At 38.7% G+C, this 17863-nt stretch overlaps 1 protein-coding gene and 2 long non-coding RNA genes across 4 annotated transcripts; 1 reads left to right on the top strand and 2 right to left on the bottom strand.

The window, feature by feature from the left end:
* Positions 1 to 2062: 2062 nt before the first annotated feature.
* Positions 2063 to 16229, top strand: LOC137728857 (glycoprotein 3-alpha-L-fucosyltransferase FUT11). Of its 2 annotated transcripts, none has more exons than XM_068467642.2 (7): positions 2063 to 2688; positions 3326 to 3486; positions 3998 to 4239; positions 14489 to 14593; positions 15004 to 15160; positions 15282 to 15509; positions 15735 to 16229. In XM_068467642.2, the coding sequence occupies exons 1-7, from the start codon at positions 2311 to 2313 to the stop codon at positions 15988 to 15990; spliced, it is 1527 nt and encodes a 508-aa protein (XP_068323743.1). In that variant the 5' UTR covers positions 2063 to 2310; the 3' UTR covers positions 15991 to 16229. The 2 variants fall into 2 exon arrangements, with proteins under 2 accessions (XP_068323743.1, XP_088534335.1); XM_088678209.1 differs by having other exon boundaries at positions 2078 to 2688; positions 14486 to 14593.
* LOC148693536 (uncharacterized) lies at positions 5328 to 7962 on the bottom strand. Its single transcript, XR_015952490.1, has 5 exons — positions 7269 to 7962; positions 7030 to 7173; positions 6768 to 6929; positions 6593 to 6666; positions 5328 to 5669 (listed from the first exon to the last, which is right to left on the bottom strand). It is a non-coding gene; the product is annotated as an uncharacterized LOC148693536 (long non-coding RNA).
* Positions 11738 to 14110, bottom strand: LOC148693535 (uncharacterized). The gene is made up of 5 exons (XR_015952489.1): positions 13801 to 14110; positions 13562 to 13705; positions 13300 to 13461; positions 13125 to 13198; positions 11738 to 12201 (listed from the first exon to the last, which is right to left on the bottom strand). It is a non-coding gene; the product is annotated as an uncharacterized LOC148693535 (long non-coding RNA).
* Positions 16230 to 17863: the final 1634 nt, after the last annotated feature.

Raw genomic sequence — 17863 nt, 5'->3', positions numbered from 1 at the left:
CTAGCCTTTCTTGATCTTCAAATTCATCCATCCACCTTGCTCCATGCATGTGCAATCCATTCCAAGCCCAAAACTGCTCTAAAATGCTCCAAATTGCACTTTCTTGCCAACTTTGTCAATTGAACCTGAAAACACACTAAAATAGCTTAAAACTCTATAACAAGTAGAAATTAGCTATGTAAATGCAAGAAAACAAGCTAACTAAGTCGCATAAATATGCTCCTATCAAAGATTAGAGCGGTGACCTCGATCCAGTATCAGAAGATCAGATTTTGCATCCCGGGAGGAGTAGTTAGAGAGATCAGCTTTCTTTCTCACGCAGCACAGCCCAAATGCCTCTGGTCCTTTATGCATGTGGCCTCTGCCACGCAGCCCAGAAAGGGAGGAGGCCTTAACCTCCTTCCTTTCTCCTCATTCGTACCCAGCGTGCTCTAGCAAGGCCCATGCCTCTTAGCCCAGGCCATCAGGACCTAAAAGCTGGCCCATGCTGGTCTCTCCTACTCTCTCTCCTCTCACATGCACAGGCCAATGCCCAGTAGCCATGGAGACCTAGCCCAAGCTGGCCTCCCCACGCCCAGCGCACCTGTCGCCTCAGCCCAAGCCGAGCCAAGCACCTAGCCCACGCCAGCCGACCCCCGTGTCCCTATGGCACCTTTGCCACGTGTTTCACACATCCTCCACCTCCACCAAGCCAATTTTTCAAGCCCCAAGATTCCCAAAAAATCAAGAAGAAGAAAATTCAAATTTTTTCTTGCCTTGGTGTAGCATGGAGAAGAAGAACAACAACGAGAGATAACTCTTTGCAAGGGTAAGAGAAGAAGAAATCTAGGGGAGGGAAAAAAATTTCCTCTAACTTCTCTTTTCCTTGCTGGAATGATGATTGTTCTCCAAATTTATTTAATCCCCTGCTTACGGCAGAATTAAATAGGTATTGGGGGCAATTGGTTTCCTTTTCCTTGAAGAAGTCTATCTCCAAATCAAAGAAGGAGATCAAGTTCAAATTGGGGAATAATTCTACAAGCCCATGCAGCTTGGGATTTCCACACCTACTGCCTTTTTTCTGCGTGCAGCCCGGTAGGTGTGGTGGCATTTGTGGAGCCTAAAATAATCTCAAAAATTCTAGAGGTGACATGTGGACTTTTGCCAAAAGAAAACAAGATTGCCCTCAATAAATGGGTAGGCTCCTTAGATACTCCCATGCGTAGCTCACAACCCTGAAGGTCTCAATAGTTGAATACGACTGCCCATAACTCACCAACCTTTGGCAAGAAAAAGTCAAAGCATTAAAGATAAGTATTAATTACCCAAATCCTATCTTTAATACATTCCCCAATTGAAGATTGACTTCAATCAAGTAAATAATCCCAATTTAAATCAATTAGGGATAATTACTCCATTATCTCTAGATATTATTTCCTATTTAATATTTTGAGAATATTTCTCCATAAACATTGGCCGATAGGATGCCGCCATGTGTAGGGTAAAACCCTAACACTATGGCTAGCCCTCCCCTCCTATATATACCCCATATTCTACCAAATTTCATAAGCTTTTGCTACCCCTAAAAGCCCTAAACACCTTACTCTTCTTAGAGAAACTAACTTATGCATCGGAGATTCATTGGCCTAACCCCCCCCTCCCCCAACCTTGTGGCTGCTTGAGGCTTAGGTCTTTGATCAAAGATGTTGATTGTTTTGTAGGTGTATTTTCGTCAAAGCTAGAGACAACAGAAATTTGCATCGAGATACATCATCAGAGGATTCAAAGTTGTAAAGAGATTGTAACCCTAAACTCATTTACACAAAACATTTATTTTGTACTTCTTTTATTTGCTACAAGATTTTAGTGTTTGCGCATGACAGACAATGCATTTTGTATGCCTGATTGCTACTCCAAAAACAAATTGAATATTCTTCATAAGTGGTGTTATTCACATTTTTATTTTTATTTTTATTTTTACACATATTTTATTAATTTCTGTCCTTTTATTTTTTTTTTTTTTCAATTCATTCTAACAGTCATAATTAAAAAGATATAAAAAATTATAAATAAATGTGTAGATAACCGTGAAATGTTACGGGACTCTTCACCCTTTGTGGTTGTTTGACTTGCAACTAAAGAAAAATCAACCTCTCGGTGAGACCATCGTCATGATTAAACCCATTTCGTGATTCCCATCGAAGCCCGCACAAAACCCCCATCATGTTCCTCCGTTGAAAACCTTGTTACAAGTCCCGACTTTTCTATCACTTTCTCGGGAAAGTCAGAATATCCCCAGAAAAAACAGAGCGACCAATTCTGGTTAGTTTGATGGGCGTGATTTCCACTCAGAGAGGCTCGAGACCAGCGGCGACCCACGAAGGTGGCTTACCGGTCTCTCTTGGGGCGGGTTCGGCGGCGGCCCCCAAGAGAAAATGGTCCAATCTGATTCCTTTTTTTGTTGCCCTTGTTGTGATAGCAGAGATCGCGTTTCTGGGTAAGCTCGACATCGGAAATAACGCAGGTTTAGTAGACTCGTGGGCCGACTTGTTCGCCCGGACGCCGTTGACTCATGAAGTGGCGGTGCCGGCGGCGGAGAGTGGTGATTTGGAGTTGCTGAGTTGCGAGGAGTGGTTGGAGAGAGAGGATGCTATAGAGTACTCCAGGGATTTTGACAAAGAACCGGTTTTGGTTTCTGGTGATGAGAAGGTAATTTGCAGCTTTTTATTAGTTTCAATTGTGTTCTTAATACTGTGTAGTTTTCTAATACACACACTCATATATATATATATATATATATATTTTTTTTTTATTGGGTTTTAGTTTAAAATTGAATTGTGATTGTACGTGACAATAATGTCATGACACGAGTGAGGAAAATAGTGCAAGCGAGAATTTTTGTAAGATGTTTACACTGCTTAAGCTGTTGATTCTTGTCCTTGAAAGCAGGATGTGAAATTTGATATTCGCTTTTCGACTGCCTTGTGTTAGTCACTATTTGAGCAATTGATCCTTGACATCTGAAGCTGGTTAGGAAGTTTGATGCTTTTGGCTGCATTATGTTTTTTATTGTTCAATTTTAGTCTGCATTATGTTAGTCTTGGTAGAATGTAGTCTAGCGGCGGTGGAGGACCCTTAAGTTCCATCTTCTAAATCTTGTTGAGTTAAATGAACAAGAATGATTTGTAATTGGAAGTAACTTGAATTGGATAGTCCCATTTCTTACCCTACTTTTACGATACTCTCTAGGGACTTAAACATGGAGTTTTGGGATATAACTGACACATTTCACTTTTGTCACGTCTTGCATTTGTTCATAATTATTTTTGTCTTGTCTTCCACATAGGAATGGAAATCTTGTTCTGTGGGATGCCAGTTTGGATACAATCCTGCAAAAACACCTGATGCTGCTTTTGGTTTAGCTCACCAATCTGGGACAGCCAGTGTTCTCCGATCCATGGAATCAGCTCAATACTATGCTGAGAACAATCTTGCTCATGCACGACGGTGGGTAAGCACATACAAATATGGCTTAATTGCAGTTTTTGAAGATGGCTTAATTGCAGTTTTTGAAGATTTTCTCTTTTTCATTTAATGTTGTTTGTGGACATGTTATCCCTTTATCATAGGAATTGCAATCTCGTACAAGTATTGAGTAAGGTTTTAAGATTTTTTAAGGCTTATTTTCTTGAAAAAATGGTACCCACAAATTTGAAGAGCTGAAAACAAATTATTTTATCTTTTTAACATGGTTTAGAATATCTCATATGCTGTGCTGCATATTGCATAGTACTACTTTGAATTGTGTCTATTAACTATAAGCCTAAGTGTTCTGGTGGGGCATACCAATCATTCATGCAGTCAATTGGAATTACTTAATATAATCATTTCTCAATCGCATTCCTGACGGATGGTGTTCTTCTTTTCCTTTGGGGGGAAACCCTCAGAATGCAAACTTCATCTGTTCTAAAACTTGTTTGTCATAACTAATAGTTTTAACTGCTTTCATTTGTACTAGGAGGGGATATGATATTGTTATGACAACTAGTCTCTCATCGGATGTTCCTGTTGGATATTTTTCTTGGGCTGAGTACGACATCATGGCGCCCGTACAGCCAAAGACTGAGACTGCACTTGCAGCTGCATTTATTTCCAACTGTGGTGCCCGCAACTTCCGCTTGCAAGCTCTTGAAGCACTTGAAAGTGCTAACCTCAAGATAGACTCTTATGGCGGTTGCCATAGAAATCGTGATGGAAGAGGTGTGACATTTAGATGCTTTTTTAAAGTAATAATAATGATATTTTGCTAATTTTCTGGTTCAAGGCATTACAATTGGGAGTTGTGACTCTCTTGCATGCTTTCTTAGCGTGCCGTATGAGGTTTGCAACAAACTGGGGTTCAGTTTGTGGCCTTTATTTTGTTTTTGGTTGAAAATATTCTGTGTTGGCTTCAATGTATTGAAAGGTGATGGCATAGGTGAGGCGTCCCATGGATAGCCCTGCCCAAGCGTGAGGCATGAGGCAAAGCCTCACGGTACCTAAAATTTTATTATATAATTTATATTTATAAAATAGAATACTTTGTAAAACAAATATAATTATAACTAAATCAAATATAATAACATCTTCTTCATTATTAAGTCTACTTGTACTTAGAAACTATGTCATAGTCTTAAAATGTTTTAATTATTTTATTTTACTGTAAGCAATTATAGAGAACTTCAAGAGAAATAAGATTGAGTGGCCACAATTATAGGGAATTTCAATGAAAATAAAGGCTGAATTTTGCAATTATACGCAATTTAAAGGAAATAAAGGTTGAGTGGAGCAATTATAGGGAATAAAGGCTGAATTTTGTTGGAATGTTACGAGAATATCCATAAAAATATGCTTATCTATAAATAATAAACACATAAAGATACTTATCTATCTATCTAATAAATAATATAAAAAATAAAAGTGAATAAAAAAAAGATAGTGCAATAATAAATGTGGGGACTATTAAAATTTTAAGGAGAAAAAAATATAGAAAAATGAAAAGTCAGGAGAAAAGATAGCCATCGCCATCTGTCTTCTTCATCTTCCCTGGTACGGTTTTGCAACTCAGCTTCGTCACTAGGCACGGCTTTGGTTTGGGTATTTTTACCAAAAAAACAAAAAGCAAAAAATGGGAATAAAAAGAACGCTTGGACACCCTGAGGCGCACCTTTGCCGTCTAGGCTTGCTCCAGCGATGCCTTACGCCACACCTGGAAAACAGAGGCGGCAAGCTACTCACCCAGCCTTCGAGACCGCCTAGGCGCGCTCCAAGGCGAGCCTTTTAAAACACTGGTTGGCTCTATAGTGTCTTGTAGGTAATTCAATTTGTTGGATTTTGACGGTAGGTTTAATCTTGCCTAATGTTGTATTGTTTGGTCTGAAATAGATTCACAGGCGCATAAAATTTTTCTTTCTCCCTTGCCATTTTTTCGTTTATAAGTTACTTTCCCTGGCTATAAGTGACACACCCCGTCCCGAAGGAGGGCATGCTGGCCGTCACGTGAGAGTGACGTAACCATTTACACAGTACGGAAGCTTTAAAGATACAATTTCTAAGATGAAACACCCAAAGGTGAGTCCTAATTTTTGGCCATTCTGTCAGAACACCGTTGAATTTCCTCGTAGTCACCACACCTTTGCATTTCCTTAAACCTGGAGGGGCGCAAAACAAAATTGAGTGGGTCAGCAAAACGAACGTATTCAAAACCTTCTTTTCTCTTTTGCATATACTAACCCCTCGCTGTAAAACAAGTATAGTTTCCCAGAAAATAACATATATACGTATGTATAGATATGCCAGTCATGCTCAAAGATATATCATTCATGCTCATAAATATGCCATTCATGCTCGAGAATATGCCACAACGGAAACTCATAATCAAATGTAAGTGCTCAAGCGTAATTCACATCAATAACATATAATCTGGCAGCCGGGAGTCACCTAACGTGACCTGTACGGCTGCAGATAGAGCTCCAATCTCAACTCAATATCTGAATCTGCACACGAGTCGGAACCACCTAACGTGGTCTGTACGACAAGACTGGGTGTAATATATACGCTCTAGTGCTACGATCACGTGAAGACTGTGCGAATAATCGCGGGTCACCTACGAGTCGGAACCACCTAATGTGGTCTGTACGACAAGGCTTGCACCTACTTGGATCCAAGGCGAGCGTGTGGTGCTGGTGAACATCACGTGAAGGACTGTGCCCTGGCCCTGGGCGGGAGCACTAACACCGGGGTGCAGATTATGAGCTCTCTAACATCTCAAACTACTACTGCATAACAACATGAATACCACTTACCTGGCACTTACCTGTGCGTCCACAGCACCAAATACACATATATAAATATATGCCACTACTAATGCATGTGATGATAGTATTTCAATCGTAGCTTACCTGGGCCTCCTCAGCACCATGCAACAGTATGCATAATTATGGTAATGCACATATTAAAATATGATGCATATATGACAGGTTAATTAATTCGTATTTCTTTTAAAATACGTTTTCTGGGAAATACGTCAAGCATACGTATATATATATATACTGAAAAATAACTGCCCACTCACATATCACATCGACGTCTCGTAGGTCCCTGAGCCTCCCCTAGATTGGTTACATTCTTCCTCTGTATAATTTTCACCTATACAAAAAGTAACCAAATTGACGTTATTTAACGCGCATACACCAAACATTCGTCCATAACTTTCTCATACGTTACTCAATTTGGGTGTATGAATATACCACGGTGATCTACACGACGTCACGAACGCGTGACAATTTTCAGAACTCAATTTGGAGCTCTCACGCGCCCCCACGCGCACTGTTCACGCGCTGCCCACGCGCGCGTCTTCTTCCTCGCGTCGCCGGACTGGTTTCGCCGGAAATAGTGTTTTGCCGGAATTTCTGGGTAAATTTCAAAGTGTCATAACTTCTTCATTTCTTAACCATTTTCAACGTACTATATATCAAAATGAAGGTATTGACGAGACGAACACATCCATACCTATCTCGACCCCTAACTCGCCGTGGTTTCGCCGGAAAAAGCCCCGACAGCTCCGGCCAACTTTGAACACGACGATCCCGACGTCCAAACTTCTCCAACGAAGTACTCCGAGGCTCCTTGGGACCTCACTAACACATCTACAAGCTTCAAAAGTCCAAAAACTAACTAGATTAATCTTTCATGAACAGTACTCGAAATCGGAATACCTCGAATCGACACGAAAACGAAGGATTTCTCACCTGAAAATGGTATGGTTGCACTCGTACGAGCTTCACGAGTTCGATGGTGTCCTTAGTTTCTTCGATCCATCAAGGTTTGGGTGATTTGTGTGTTGTCCGTACGTTTTTGAAGAAAGAAGGAGGAAGAACGGAGCTTGGGAGAGAGAGAGAGAGAAGTGACAGAAAAGAGACAGAGGGAGAGGGAATCACGGGAGAGAAAGAGAGTGTGTGAGTGTGTGTGTGGTCCTACAACACTACACAACACAACACTACACGTAAATGTAACGAACTAGGGGTAAAATTGTAATTTCAAATGTACGTTTCGATATTTCCGGGACGGGATGTCACAACCTACCCTCCTTAATAGAATTTCGTCCCGAAATTCAAAACAACCAATCAACAACCCCTAGTGGTCAAAGAACAATCTAGAATACAAATTCCTCGTCTGATCTTCTGTCTCCCATGTAGCTTCCTCGACTGACTGATTTCTCCACAAATTCTTTACCAATTACACTGTCTTAATTCTCAATACATTCTTTTTCCAATCCAAGGTCGTCCTTGGTTCCTCAACCAGTCTAATCCGGATTAATTCTCAATAGTTGCACCGGAACTCCATGTGACGAATCTGCCACCTAGTGACAACACATCGAAATATAATACATTATGCACCTTAGCCAATTCTGAAGACATCACCACTTGTATGCAACTTCATCGATTCCTTTAGTGGTCAAAAATGGTCTGATGTGTTTAAGACTTATTTTGTCTCCTTTCCAAATCTCACTATTTCTTTTCGTGATGAAATTTCTAAAAATGTTGAATCATGAAACACATCATGCTCTTACAATAACTCTGGAAGTAATTCAAGCAACTTCACTTACTCTTCGATGATCACATAAAGTCCGATGTACTTAGGACTTAATTTGCTTTCCTTTCCCAGCCGAATCATACTTTTCTAAAGTGAAAACTTCAAAATTATAAGATCATCTACGTTAAACACTCGATTAGTGACATGTTCAACTATTAATCTCTTTTGCCATTCCTGGCTACTCTCTGGTTAAACTTAATTACCTGAATACTTTGAGAAGACTCATCCATAGTTTCAGGGCCTACCAAAACTCTTTCGTGATCGAATCTTCTCTATCCAGAAGCATTTCTTCCACAAATCAACAAAAATCGACACATTTCATGGTCCTTATGGCGTTACTTCGGAAACTGCGCAACTAACATACTTAAGAAACTCAGCAATTCCGTAACCCAAATCTCTTCTCCATAAAACATATAAGTACTGTTGCACTGTGGTTGTTACTCAACACTGGAGTAAATGTACTAACTTGGTACATTGATCAATTATCACTTCAAGTTCAATCATAACCATCCTATTCTCAAATTCAGCAATCTTTCTTTTTCCCTTCTTTCTTTACCTTGGTTAATTCTTAATTTTCTTTGTTAACCATTTGAGTCTTGAGTACGACCTTACTAAAAAGACTTAACTTGAAAATTAGCAATTACAACTTCTTCTCAAACTTCCATTCTCAACTTTACTTCAGTTGATTTCCAATCCACAAGAAGATAATCTTGGCAAGCGTGCCAGACATCAACTCCTACCACAGTCTTTTCACCAAGTGCATCAGCTAGAACAATTTTACGATCACCCTGGTCGTACAATTATGTTCATTAAACAATTCAATCCATCTTCGCTGTCTCATATCAAAATCCTTCCAAGTAATGGATATTGGAGACTTTTTGGATTCGTAAAAATCTTGCATTCTTACCAAATATAATGTCTTCATAACTTCACAGCAAGAATGGTAATCATGACTTCCAAATCACCAGTAGGGTAATTCATTTCATGAGGTTCCTTTTGTCGTGAAATGTATGTAATCACCCTAACATTTGCATCAACATGCATCCAATACCATTCAAGAAATATCACTAAAAATTTATGATTACCACTATCTTCTGGGAATACTAAAATACGTGCATGAGTGAGGAAATGCTTCAGTTGTTGAATCATTTGCTCACAATTTCCTTCCCACTCATACATAACCTCTTTTCTCAACAATCTCGTCAATGACAAAGCAATGACTGAAAAATCTTTCACAAACCTTCCATGATAGCTTGTTAAGCTAGGATAACTCCGAATCCCAATCACGATTCGTGGTTGTTCTAAATTCTCAATTCCTGCTGCCTTTTAAGGATTCACTTGAATACCTTCAGCAGATATAGCAAATCTTAGAATGCCAATTGATTCATTTAACTTTAGTATTTGCTAAACTTAGCATACCATCGACGTTCCCTCGATCTTTACAATACCAATTTAAGATGTTTAGCATACTTTGCTCTAGTCTTATCAATCTTTTCAATAGCAACAACAACAAATCGGTCTAGATATCATTGGAATACTTCATTCATCAAATTCATAAAGTAGTAGATGCATTCGTCACTCCGAATGGCATCACCAAAACTTGAAATGACCTTAACGAGTCCTGAAAGTTATCATAAGGGCATCCTCAAGTCAAACTTAGAAAATATACAACCACCTAAAAGCTGATCAAACAACCATCAATGTGAGGTTACGAATAACGGTTTTCAATTGTTACTCGATTCTACTGCTTATAATCAAAGCACAGCCTTAACGTCCATTTTCTTTCTCACCAATAAACTGGTGTTCCCCCAACGTAATGTACTAGGTTGAATAAAAACCTTTATCAACCAATTTCCAATTCTCTTAGTTCAAAAGGCAACATTCTATAATATATGGTTTGTACCTGGAGACAAATCCATAGTGAACTCTACATCTTTAACTGGCGGCAATCCAGGTAAATTCTCAGGGAAAATGTCAGGTAAATGTTTGACTACTCCCACTTCTCCCACACTACTAGAAGTGACATCTCTTAACACTACATGAGATAAGTATCCTTGGCAGCCTTTTGATAATAATCTCTTTGCTCTCACAGCATAATTAACGGTCTGCCTCACTTCACTTTGCATACTTACAAAAGTAATCTCTAGTCATCCAGACCGATGGAAAATAACATATAATCAATTTAACATTCGGCTATATACATAGCTCATACTCTTTCATTCTAATTAACTCAGCCCTCGGCTGCATATATAACTCATCACTGTATATAACATAATATGCTCTAGAATAACATCGAAATCTACAATCTAATGGAACAAAAGTAGCTAGCAACAATACATACTCTACTAATACTGAGCACTCTGAATAAGTACGATACTAACATAGGATAACCTATCGGTTTACTTGCTTAACGAATCCACGAATAAGTTATTAATATTACGGTCTGCAGCCCGCAATACTGATAAATCATCGTTGTCTCGATAAGTAAGCAACAACTCTTGAGGGTGTAATATTACTATTTTGCCACTCATTAGGAAATACATACACACGTCTCAACCGCGTTTATTTACTACTTTCAAGGCAATAACATTAATAACATAAAATTTCTACATTAACAACAAATAGACTTTAACTAAGTCATTAAGAATAATTATCGTACTCCTAATCAAATCCAAATAATTCTGAGTATCTTGCAGTGATGTGTGGTTAACACATCCCTGGGCTTGTTGTTGTCTCCCACAACCTCTATTAGTGTAAATACTTTGCTCGTGTACACCACGGCCTAACTGACCATAATTAATAGATCCAGGAACTTGCTGGATCGGCGCCAGTTATGGCAAAGAAGACTGCTAAGGCTTTTGTTGGCTTTGGACATAATTTGCAGTTCTATGTCCCATCTATCCACTTGTAAAGCGTCCAATGCTTTCTTGCCTACATTCTTAAAGGTGTCCATTATTGTACCTACAGCCCAAAGGTACATTTCCTTTACCAAAATCACCTTGTCTCTGAGATCTGGGATTACCAATACATCTATCACTTCGCTTCTGGTCAATGGCATTAAAACCTTTGCCAAAAGAACTAGAATTAGCTTCACTTCTTTTGAAGTTCTGAATCTTTCTATATTCTTGATATGACGAATCATTAACTTTATCGTCCTCTTTTGATTCCCATTCTTTTATCATTCTTCTTTACTCTCGCTGAACATAATCTCAGAGTCCTTAAGGCTCAACAACATCTTGTATACTCCTGGTAAGAATTACAATGGATAGTGGTCACCCAAAATACCATTGCCTTATGCCACCCAGCCTAAAACAATATAACACTTCAATCAAAATAGCGGCAATATTCGAATGGGACAAGGCAAGTCTGAGAACTTTTTATAATACTCATTGATCGTCAGCTTTCCTTGTCTCACATTTGCAAACTCTTGCTTTCTACCATCATAAGATGCCAAAGGAAATAATTCTTTTCTTTAAACAAGTCCTTAAACAATTCTCAATCGGCTGTTTCCTCAGGTGACAACGAATTATACTCCTGTTTCCACCCGGATACAAGTTCATAACTCAAACCAGGTAGTCGTCTCAACCCTTCTGTCAAAAGGAAGATTCCTTTGACTTGCATAATCTAAAACATATTTTCCAATTGGTTAATCCATCACTTTGCTCCCTCAGGTTCATCATTTCATAAGGTGATTCAAATTCAACTCATAACCCATCTTAAAATGTCCCTTTTTGATAATATACTGAATCACCAAAATAATAATTTCCCCCAACAGCTAAATCAGGGAGACTAAGTTCCTCTAACTACGTGGTTTGCTACGAGGCGGTGTAGTTCTGACAGAATTCACTAGAACTTCTCAAGATGTCCAAGATTGAAACTTAGGCTCTGATACCAACTTGACACACCCCGTCCCGAAGGAGGGCATGCTGGCCGTCACGTGAGAGTGACGTAACCATTTACACAGTACGGAAGCTTTAAAGATACAATTTCTAAGATGAAACACCCAAAGGTGAGTCCTAATTTTTGGCCATTCTGTCAGAACACCGTTGAATTTCCTCGTAGTCACCACACCTTTGCATTTCCTTAAACCTGGAGGGGCGCAAAACAAAATTGAGTGGGTCAGCAAAACGAACGTATTCAAAACCTTCTTTTCTCTTTTGCATATACTAACCCCTCGCTGTAAAACAAGTATAGTTTCCCAGAAAATAACATATATACGTATGTATAGATATGCCAGTCATGCTCAAAGATATATCATTCATGCTCATAAATATGCCATTCATGCTCGAGAATATGCCACAACGGAAACTCATAATCAAATGTAAGTGCTCAAGCGTAATTCACATCAATAACATATAATCTGGCAGCCGGGAGTCACCTAACGTGACCTGTACGGCTGCAGATAGAGCTCCAATCTCAACTCAATATCTGAATCTGCACACGAGTCGGAACCACCTAACGTGGTCTGTACGACAAGACTGGGTGTAATATATACGCTCTAGTGCTACGATCACGTGAAGACTGTGCGAATAATCGCGGGTCACCTACGAGTCGGAACCACCTAATGTGGTCTGTACGACAAGGCTTGCACCTACTTGGATCCAAGGCGAGCGTGTGGTGCTGGTGAACATCACGTGAAGGACTGTGCCCTGGCCCTGGGCGGGAGCACTAACACCGGGGTGCAGATTATGAGCTCTCTAACATCTCAAACTACTACTGCATAACAACATGAATACCACTTACCTGGCACTTACCTGTGCGTCCACAGCACCAAATACACATATATAAATATATGCCACTACTAATGCATGTGATGATAGTATTTCAATCGTAGCTTACCTGGGCCTCCTCAGCACCATGCAACAGTATGCATAATTATGGTAATGCACATATTAAAATATGATGCATATATGACAGGTTAATTAATTCGTATTTCTTTTAAAATACGTTTTCTGGGAAATACGTCAAGCATACGTATATATATATATACTGAAAAATAACTGCCCACTCACATATCACATCGACGTCTCGTAGGTCCCTGAGCCTCCCCTAGATTGGTTACATTCTTCCTCTGTATAATTTTCACCTATACAAAAAGTAACCAAATTGACGTTATTTAACGCGCATACACCAAACATTCGTCCATAACTTTCTCATACGTTACTCAATTTGGGTGTATGAATATACCACGGTGATCTACACGACGTCACGAACGCGTGACAATTTTCAGAACTCAATTTGGAGCTCTCACGCGCCCCCACGCGCACTGTTCACGCGCTGCCCACGCGCGCGTCTTCTTCCTCGCGTCGCCGGACTGGTTTCGCCGGAAATAGTGTTTTGCCGGAATTTCTGGGTAAATTTCAAAGTGTCATAACTTCTTCATTTCTTAACCATTTTCAACGTACTATATATCAAAATGAAGGTATTGACGAGACGAACACATCCATACCTATCTCGACCCCTAACTCGCCGTGGTTTCGCCGGAAAAAGCCCCGACAGCTCCGGCCAACTTTGAACACGACGATCCCGACGTCCAAACTTCTCCAACGAAGTACTCCGAGGCTCCTTGGGACCTCACTAACACATCTACAAGCTTCAAAAGTCCAAAAACTAACTAGATTAATCTTTCATGAACAGTACTCGAAATCGGAATACCTCGAATCGACACGAAAACGAAGGATTTCTCACCTGAAAATGGTATGGTTGCACTCGTACGAGCTTCACGAGTTCGATGGTGTCCTTAGTTTCTTCGATCCATCAAGGTTTGGGTGATTTGTGTGTTGTCCGTACGTTTTTGAAGAAAGAAGGAGGAAGAACGGAGCTTGGGAGAGAGAGAGAGAGAAGTGACAGAAAAGAGACAGAGGGAGAGGGAATCACGGGAGAGAAAGAGAGTGTGTGAGTGTGTGTGTGGTCCTACAACACTACACAACACAACACTACACGTAAATGTAACGAACTAGGGGTAAAATTGTAATTTCAAATGTACGTTTCGATATTTCCGGGACGGGATGTCACAATAAGGATATAGAATTTGGAAGTTTGAATTGTAAGAAATTGTTTTTGATCTAATGGGCAAGGTAAGTCAGACCTTAGTTGATTATGATATCACTTAAACAAGCTGCATGTGCTTGGAATTATTATTATTTTTTCCGATCATGTCTATCAGTTCTAGACTTCTGGTTGTGCAATCAGAGAGGGACTGGATGTTTCATTATTGGCTAAATAGTTGGCATCTTGAACCAAATCCAGTATTTGAACCAAATAAACACATATAATACACTACTAAGATATATTATGGCTTGTATTCTATAGTTATAAGATATACATAACCTGTAATTGTTTAATAATTTGCTTCTGTTTTAAATGAATCTGGCAGTTGACAAAGTTGAAACTCTGAAGCGCTATAAATTCAGTTTGGCATTTGAGAATTCCAACGAGGAGGATTATGTTACCGAGAAATACTTCCAATCGCTTGTTGCTGGTATGAAACTACTCTCTCTCTCCCCCTCCCCCTCTCCTCCCTGGTGTGTTGATTATGTAGTTGTGATGCATAATATGAAAACTTCTTGTGGAGGAAAAATTCAGAATTTAGGGGCAACCAGGATTCTTTTAACCCAGATAAATGTTGTTTGAATATATGTAAAAAATCTTGGTAATAGTTCATAAACAAATTTAAGAGATTTAGTATGGATGGAAAACTATAAGTGTGGGCATTCATCTTTGAAATTGCAGTGTTTTGCCTTTTAACATCTATAAGATCTAATGGATTACATTTTCGCATTCAACATGAGGGAAAAAATTGCATTTCAGATTCCAAAAGCAAAATTGTCATCTATGTACTGAAATTCAAGAAAGATGTTGGGTATGGACGTTGATATTTTATTGTTCCAGGATCTATACCTGTGGTTGTTGGTGCTCCAAATATTGAAGAATATGCTCCTGCTCCTGGTTCAATTTTACATATTAAGGAGCTAACCGATATTGAATCAGTTGCCAAGAGAATGAAATTTCTTGCAGATAATCCTGAAGCATATAATCAGTCATTGAGGTAAATCATTAGTTGTTTGTTTCTTCTCATTTTCTTCTTTTCTGTAACATGTCAAATACTTTTCTTTTTCTATGTTTCAGTATTGTTTCTGTATGAAGATTGAATGATGTTTAATGATTAGGTGGAAGTATGAGGGTCCATCGAATTCTTTCAAGGCCCTTGTGGACATGGCAGCAGTACATTCATCATGCCGTCTTTGCATTCACCTGGCAACAATGATTCGCGAGAAAGAAGAAATGAACCAAAGGGTCAAAAACAGACCCTGCAAGTGCACCAGAGGCGAAGGAGTCGTCTATCATTTATATGTAAGAGAAAGAGGGAGGTTCAATATGGAATCTATTTTCTTAAGGTAATTTCATTTCCCTAACACCAATTACTACACTAGCAGCCAAGACTGCCGGGAATGGGATCTGTCTCTGCACATTGTTTACATCCTTACGAGTTTCATCATGCTGAAGATTTCCGTCTAAGTTTATTTTATATTTCTAGAAGAGGGAAAAATAAAACTTGTAGTGTCATTGCATGATGAAAAATTAAATAAATTTTTGTCCCCCAATATCTTTTTCTGTGACAGGTCTGGCAATTTGACTCTTGGAGCTTTTGAGTCTATGGTGCTCGCGAAATTAAAGTCCCAGAAACATGTGCCCATTTGGAAACCAGAAAGACCTGAAAGCATAAGAGGAGGAGACGAATTTAAAATATATAGAATATATCCTGTTGGCATGACGCAGAGGCAAGCGTTGTATACCTTCAGATTTAATGGGGATGCTGATTTTAGAAGACACGTTGGAAGCAACCCCTGTGCAAAGTTTGAAGTCATATTAGTTTAGACTGAAATATGCATTCTGTCAACATTGATCATGGATATGCTGATTTTAGCAGCTTACTTTTGATATATTTGTCAAGAGAGATCGAGGTGGTCTCGTTCGGGCAATTTGTTATGCCTTCTTTGTACACACTGATTTTTGGAGGAGTGAACTGCAATATCTTTAGGGAAGATGGTGCCGAGGACATGTGGATGATTGATTGTATGCCCATTGATTCAGATCTAGTCGTATTTTAGTTGTAAGATTCTGTCTTCTCGTCAGGTGAAGTTGATCAAAGCACCCGAAGTGTTCTTTTTCGTTTTAGTCCATTAACAGTCTTGGAAGGAACTGTTTCGGTTGCGAAGACTGAAATCGGGTTCATTTTGTAATTCAGAAAGAGTAGCACGAGACTAAATTTGTAGACAAAATTTCGTAAATTAAATGACCTGCAAGTTAATGATCAGATTATTCCTGAGACGATGATAAACGTCCTTAATCTTATTGGTAACACATGATTTAGCTTATAAATTTTGTCTACAAATTTATTCTTTCTAGTAGTATTCATTTAAAACATAGTTGCCTTCTTATATTTAAGGATTTGTCAAATTATAAAATTTTCGTTTACTAAACAGTGTTTATCGGGATAACTAGATTCACTATAATTCCAAAGACAGTTGGAGCAATGATCACTAAACAAAGTAAAATCAAAATCAACAATTCTTATTAATTATTTTGCTATTCTTTTATTTGCTTCATAGGTGATAGGAGCATATTTATGCTACTTAGTTATGTTGTTTCCTTGCATTTAGTTAGTTAATTACTACTTATTATAGTCTTTTAAGCTATTTTCGTATGTTTGTAGGTCCTAATGGCAAAAGGAGCAAGAAAGTGCATTTTGGAGCCATTTGGAGCAATTTTGGGCATAGATTGGGTAGCTTAACTATGGGGCAAAGTGGATGGACAAAATTAAAGTCAAGAGAGGCTAGGAAAGGCTACAAATCTAAGGAAAGAAGTTCAAATGCAAAGAAGATAAGGAAATAGCAAGAAATAAGGAACCTTATCCAACCTTATCTTACCTTATCTTAACCAACCTTATCCTATCTTATCGTATATTATCCAAATTATTTTGTGCCATAGTTCTAGCTATTTAGAAGGGATTAGATGTACAGTTAAACACATAATTCAGATTCTAAAAGCCTCATCCCTTTGTATGCCGCATAGACACCATTCCTTTAAAGTTTGGGAGTTGTAGTTCATATCCTACACCTATGCCGTGTGTTCTTATCCCTATCTTACCCGACACTTGTTTTTCTACAAATTGTAGATCAAAAGGGGTTCCCTCTAAATCATGCTCCACTACTTTAAGAACAAGGGTATGGATAGTCCTATTCTAGGCTAGGTAAGGATAATATGGCTAACAAAGAAAATAAGTTAACTAAGGCTCAAAGGGTTAAACCTACAATACATATGCAAAGGGTAGGGCTTTTTGGCTCTGGTTTTAACTAAACAACTTCATCTTGTTTTATGTTATGCACTCAATTTGATGCTTTGAATGAAATGGGCATGAGTTCTAGTATTTGGAACTATAGTGATGAAACGCATTCTAAGTAACAACCAAGCAAAGAAATAATGAGATCATGCAACGACTTTAGAAAACAAAAATATCTCAGATTAATAACTCTCCAAATAAAGTTTTGGCTCATGTCTTTCAAGGTTGTAGCGTTAGTTTGAGTTTCATCCTTCAAACATGTTATAAAAACTGAATTTTTTTTTTCTTTTGTGATTACATGTGAATTTGTAAACGACAACTACAACTATGCATAAACCAACGAGTAAATCAAACTTCCATCCATGTTTGTAACTTTCGTTAATAGTCATGCAATTAAAAACCAAATCC

The sequence above is a fragment of the Pyrus communis genome, chromosome 10 (assembly GCF_041283825.1).
Source record: "Pyrus communis isolate YQ-2024b chromosome 10, ASM4128382v1, whole genome shotgun sequence".
NCBI classification, from domain to species: Eukaryota; Viridiplantae; Streptophyta; class Magnoliopsida; order Rosales; family Rosaceae; genus Pyrus; species Pyrus communis.
Note: the sequence above shows the minus strand (reverse complement) of the source record. Positions and strands in the feature narration are given on the sequence as shown.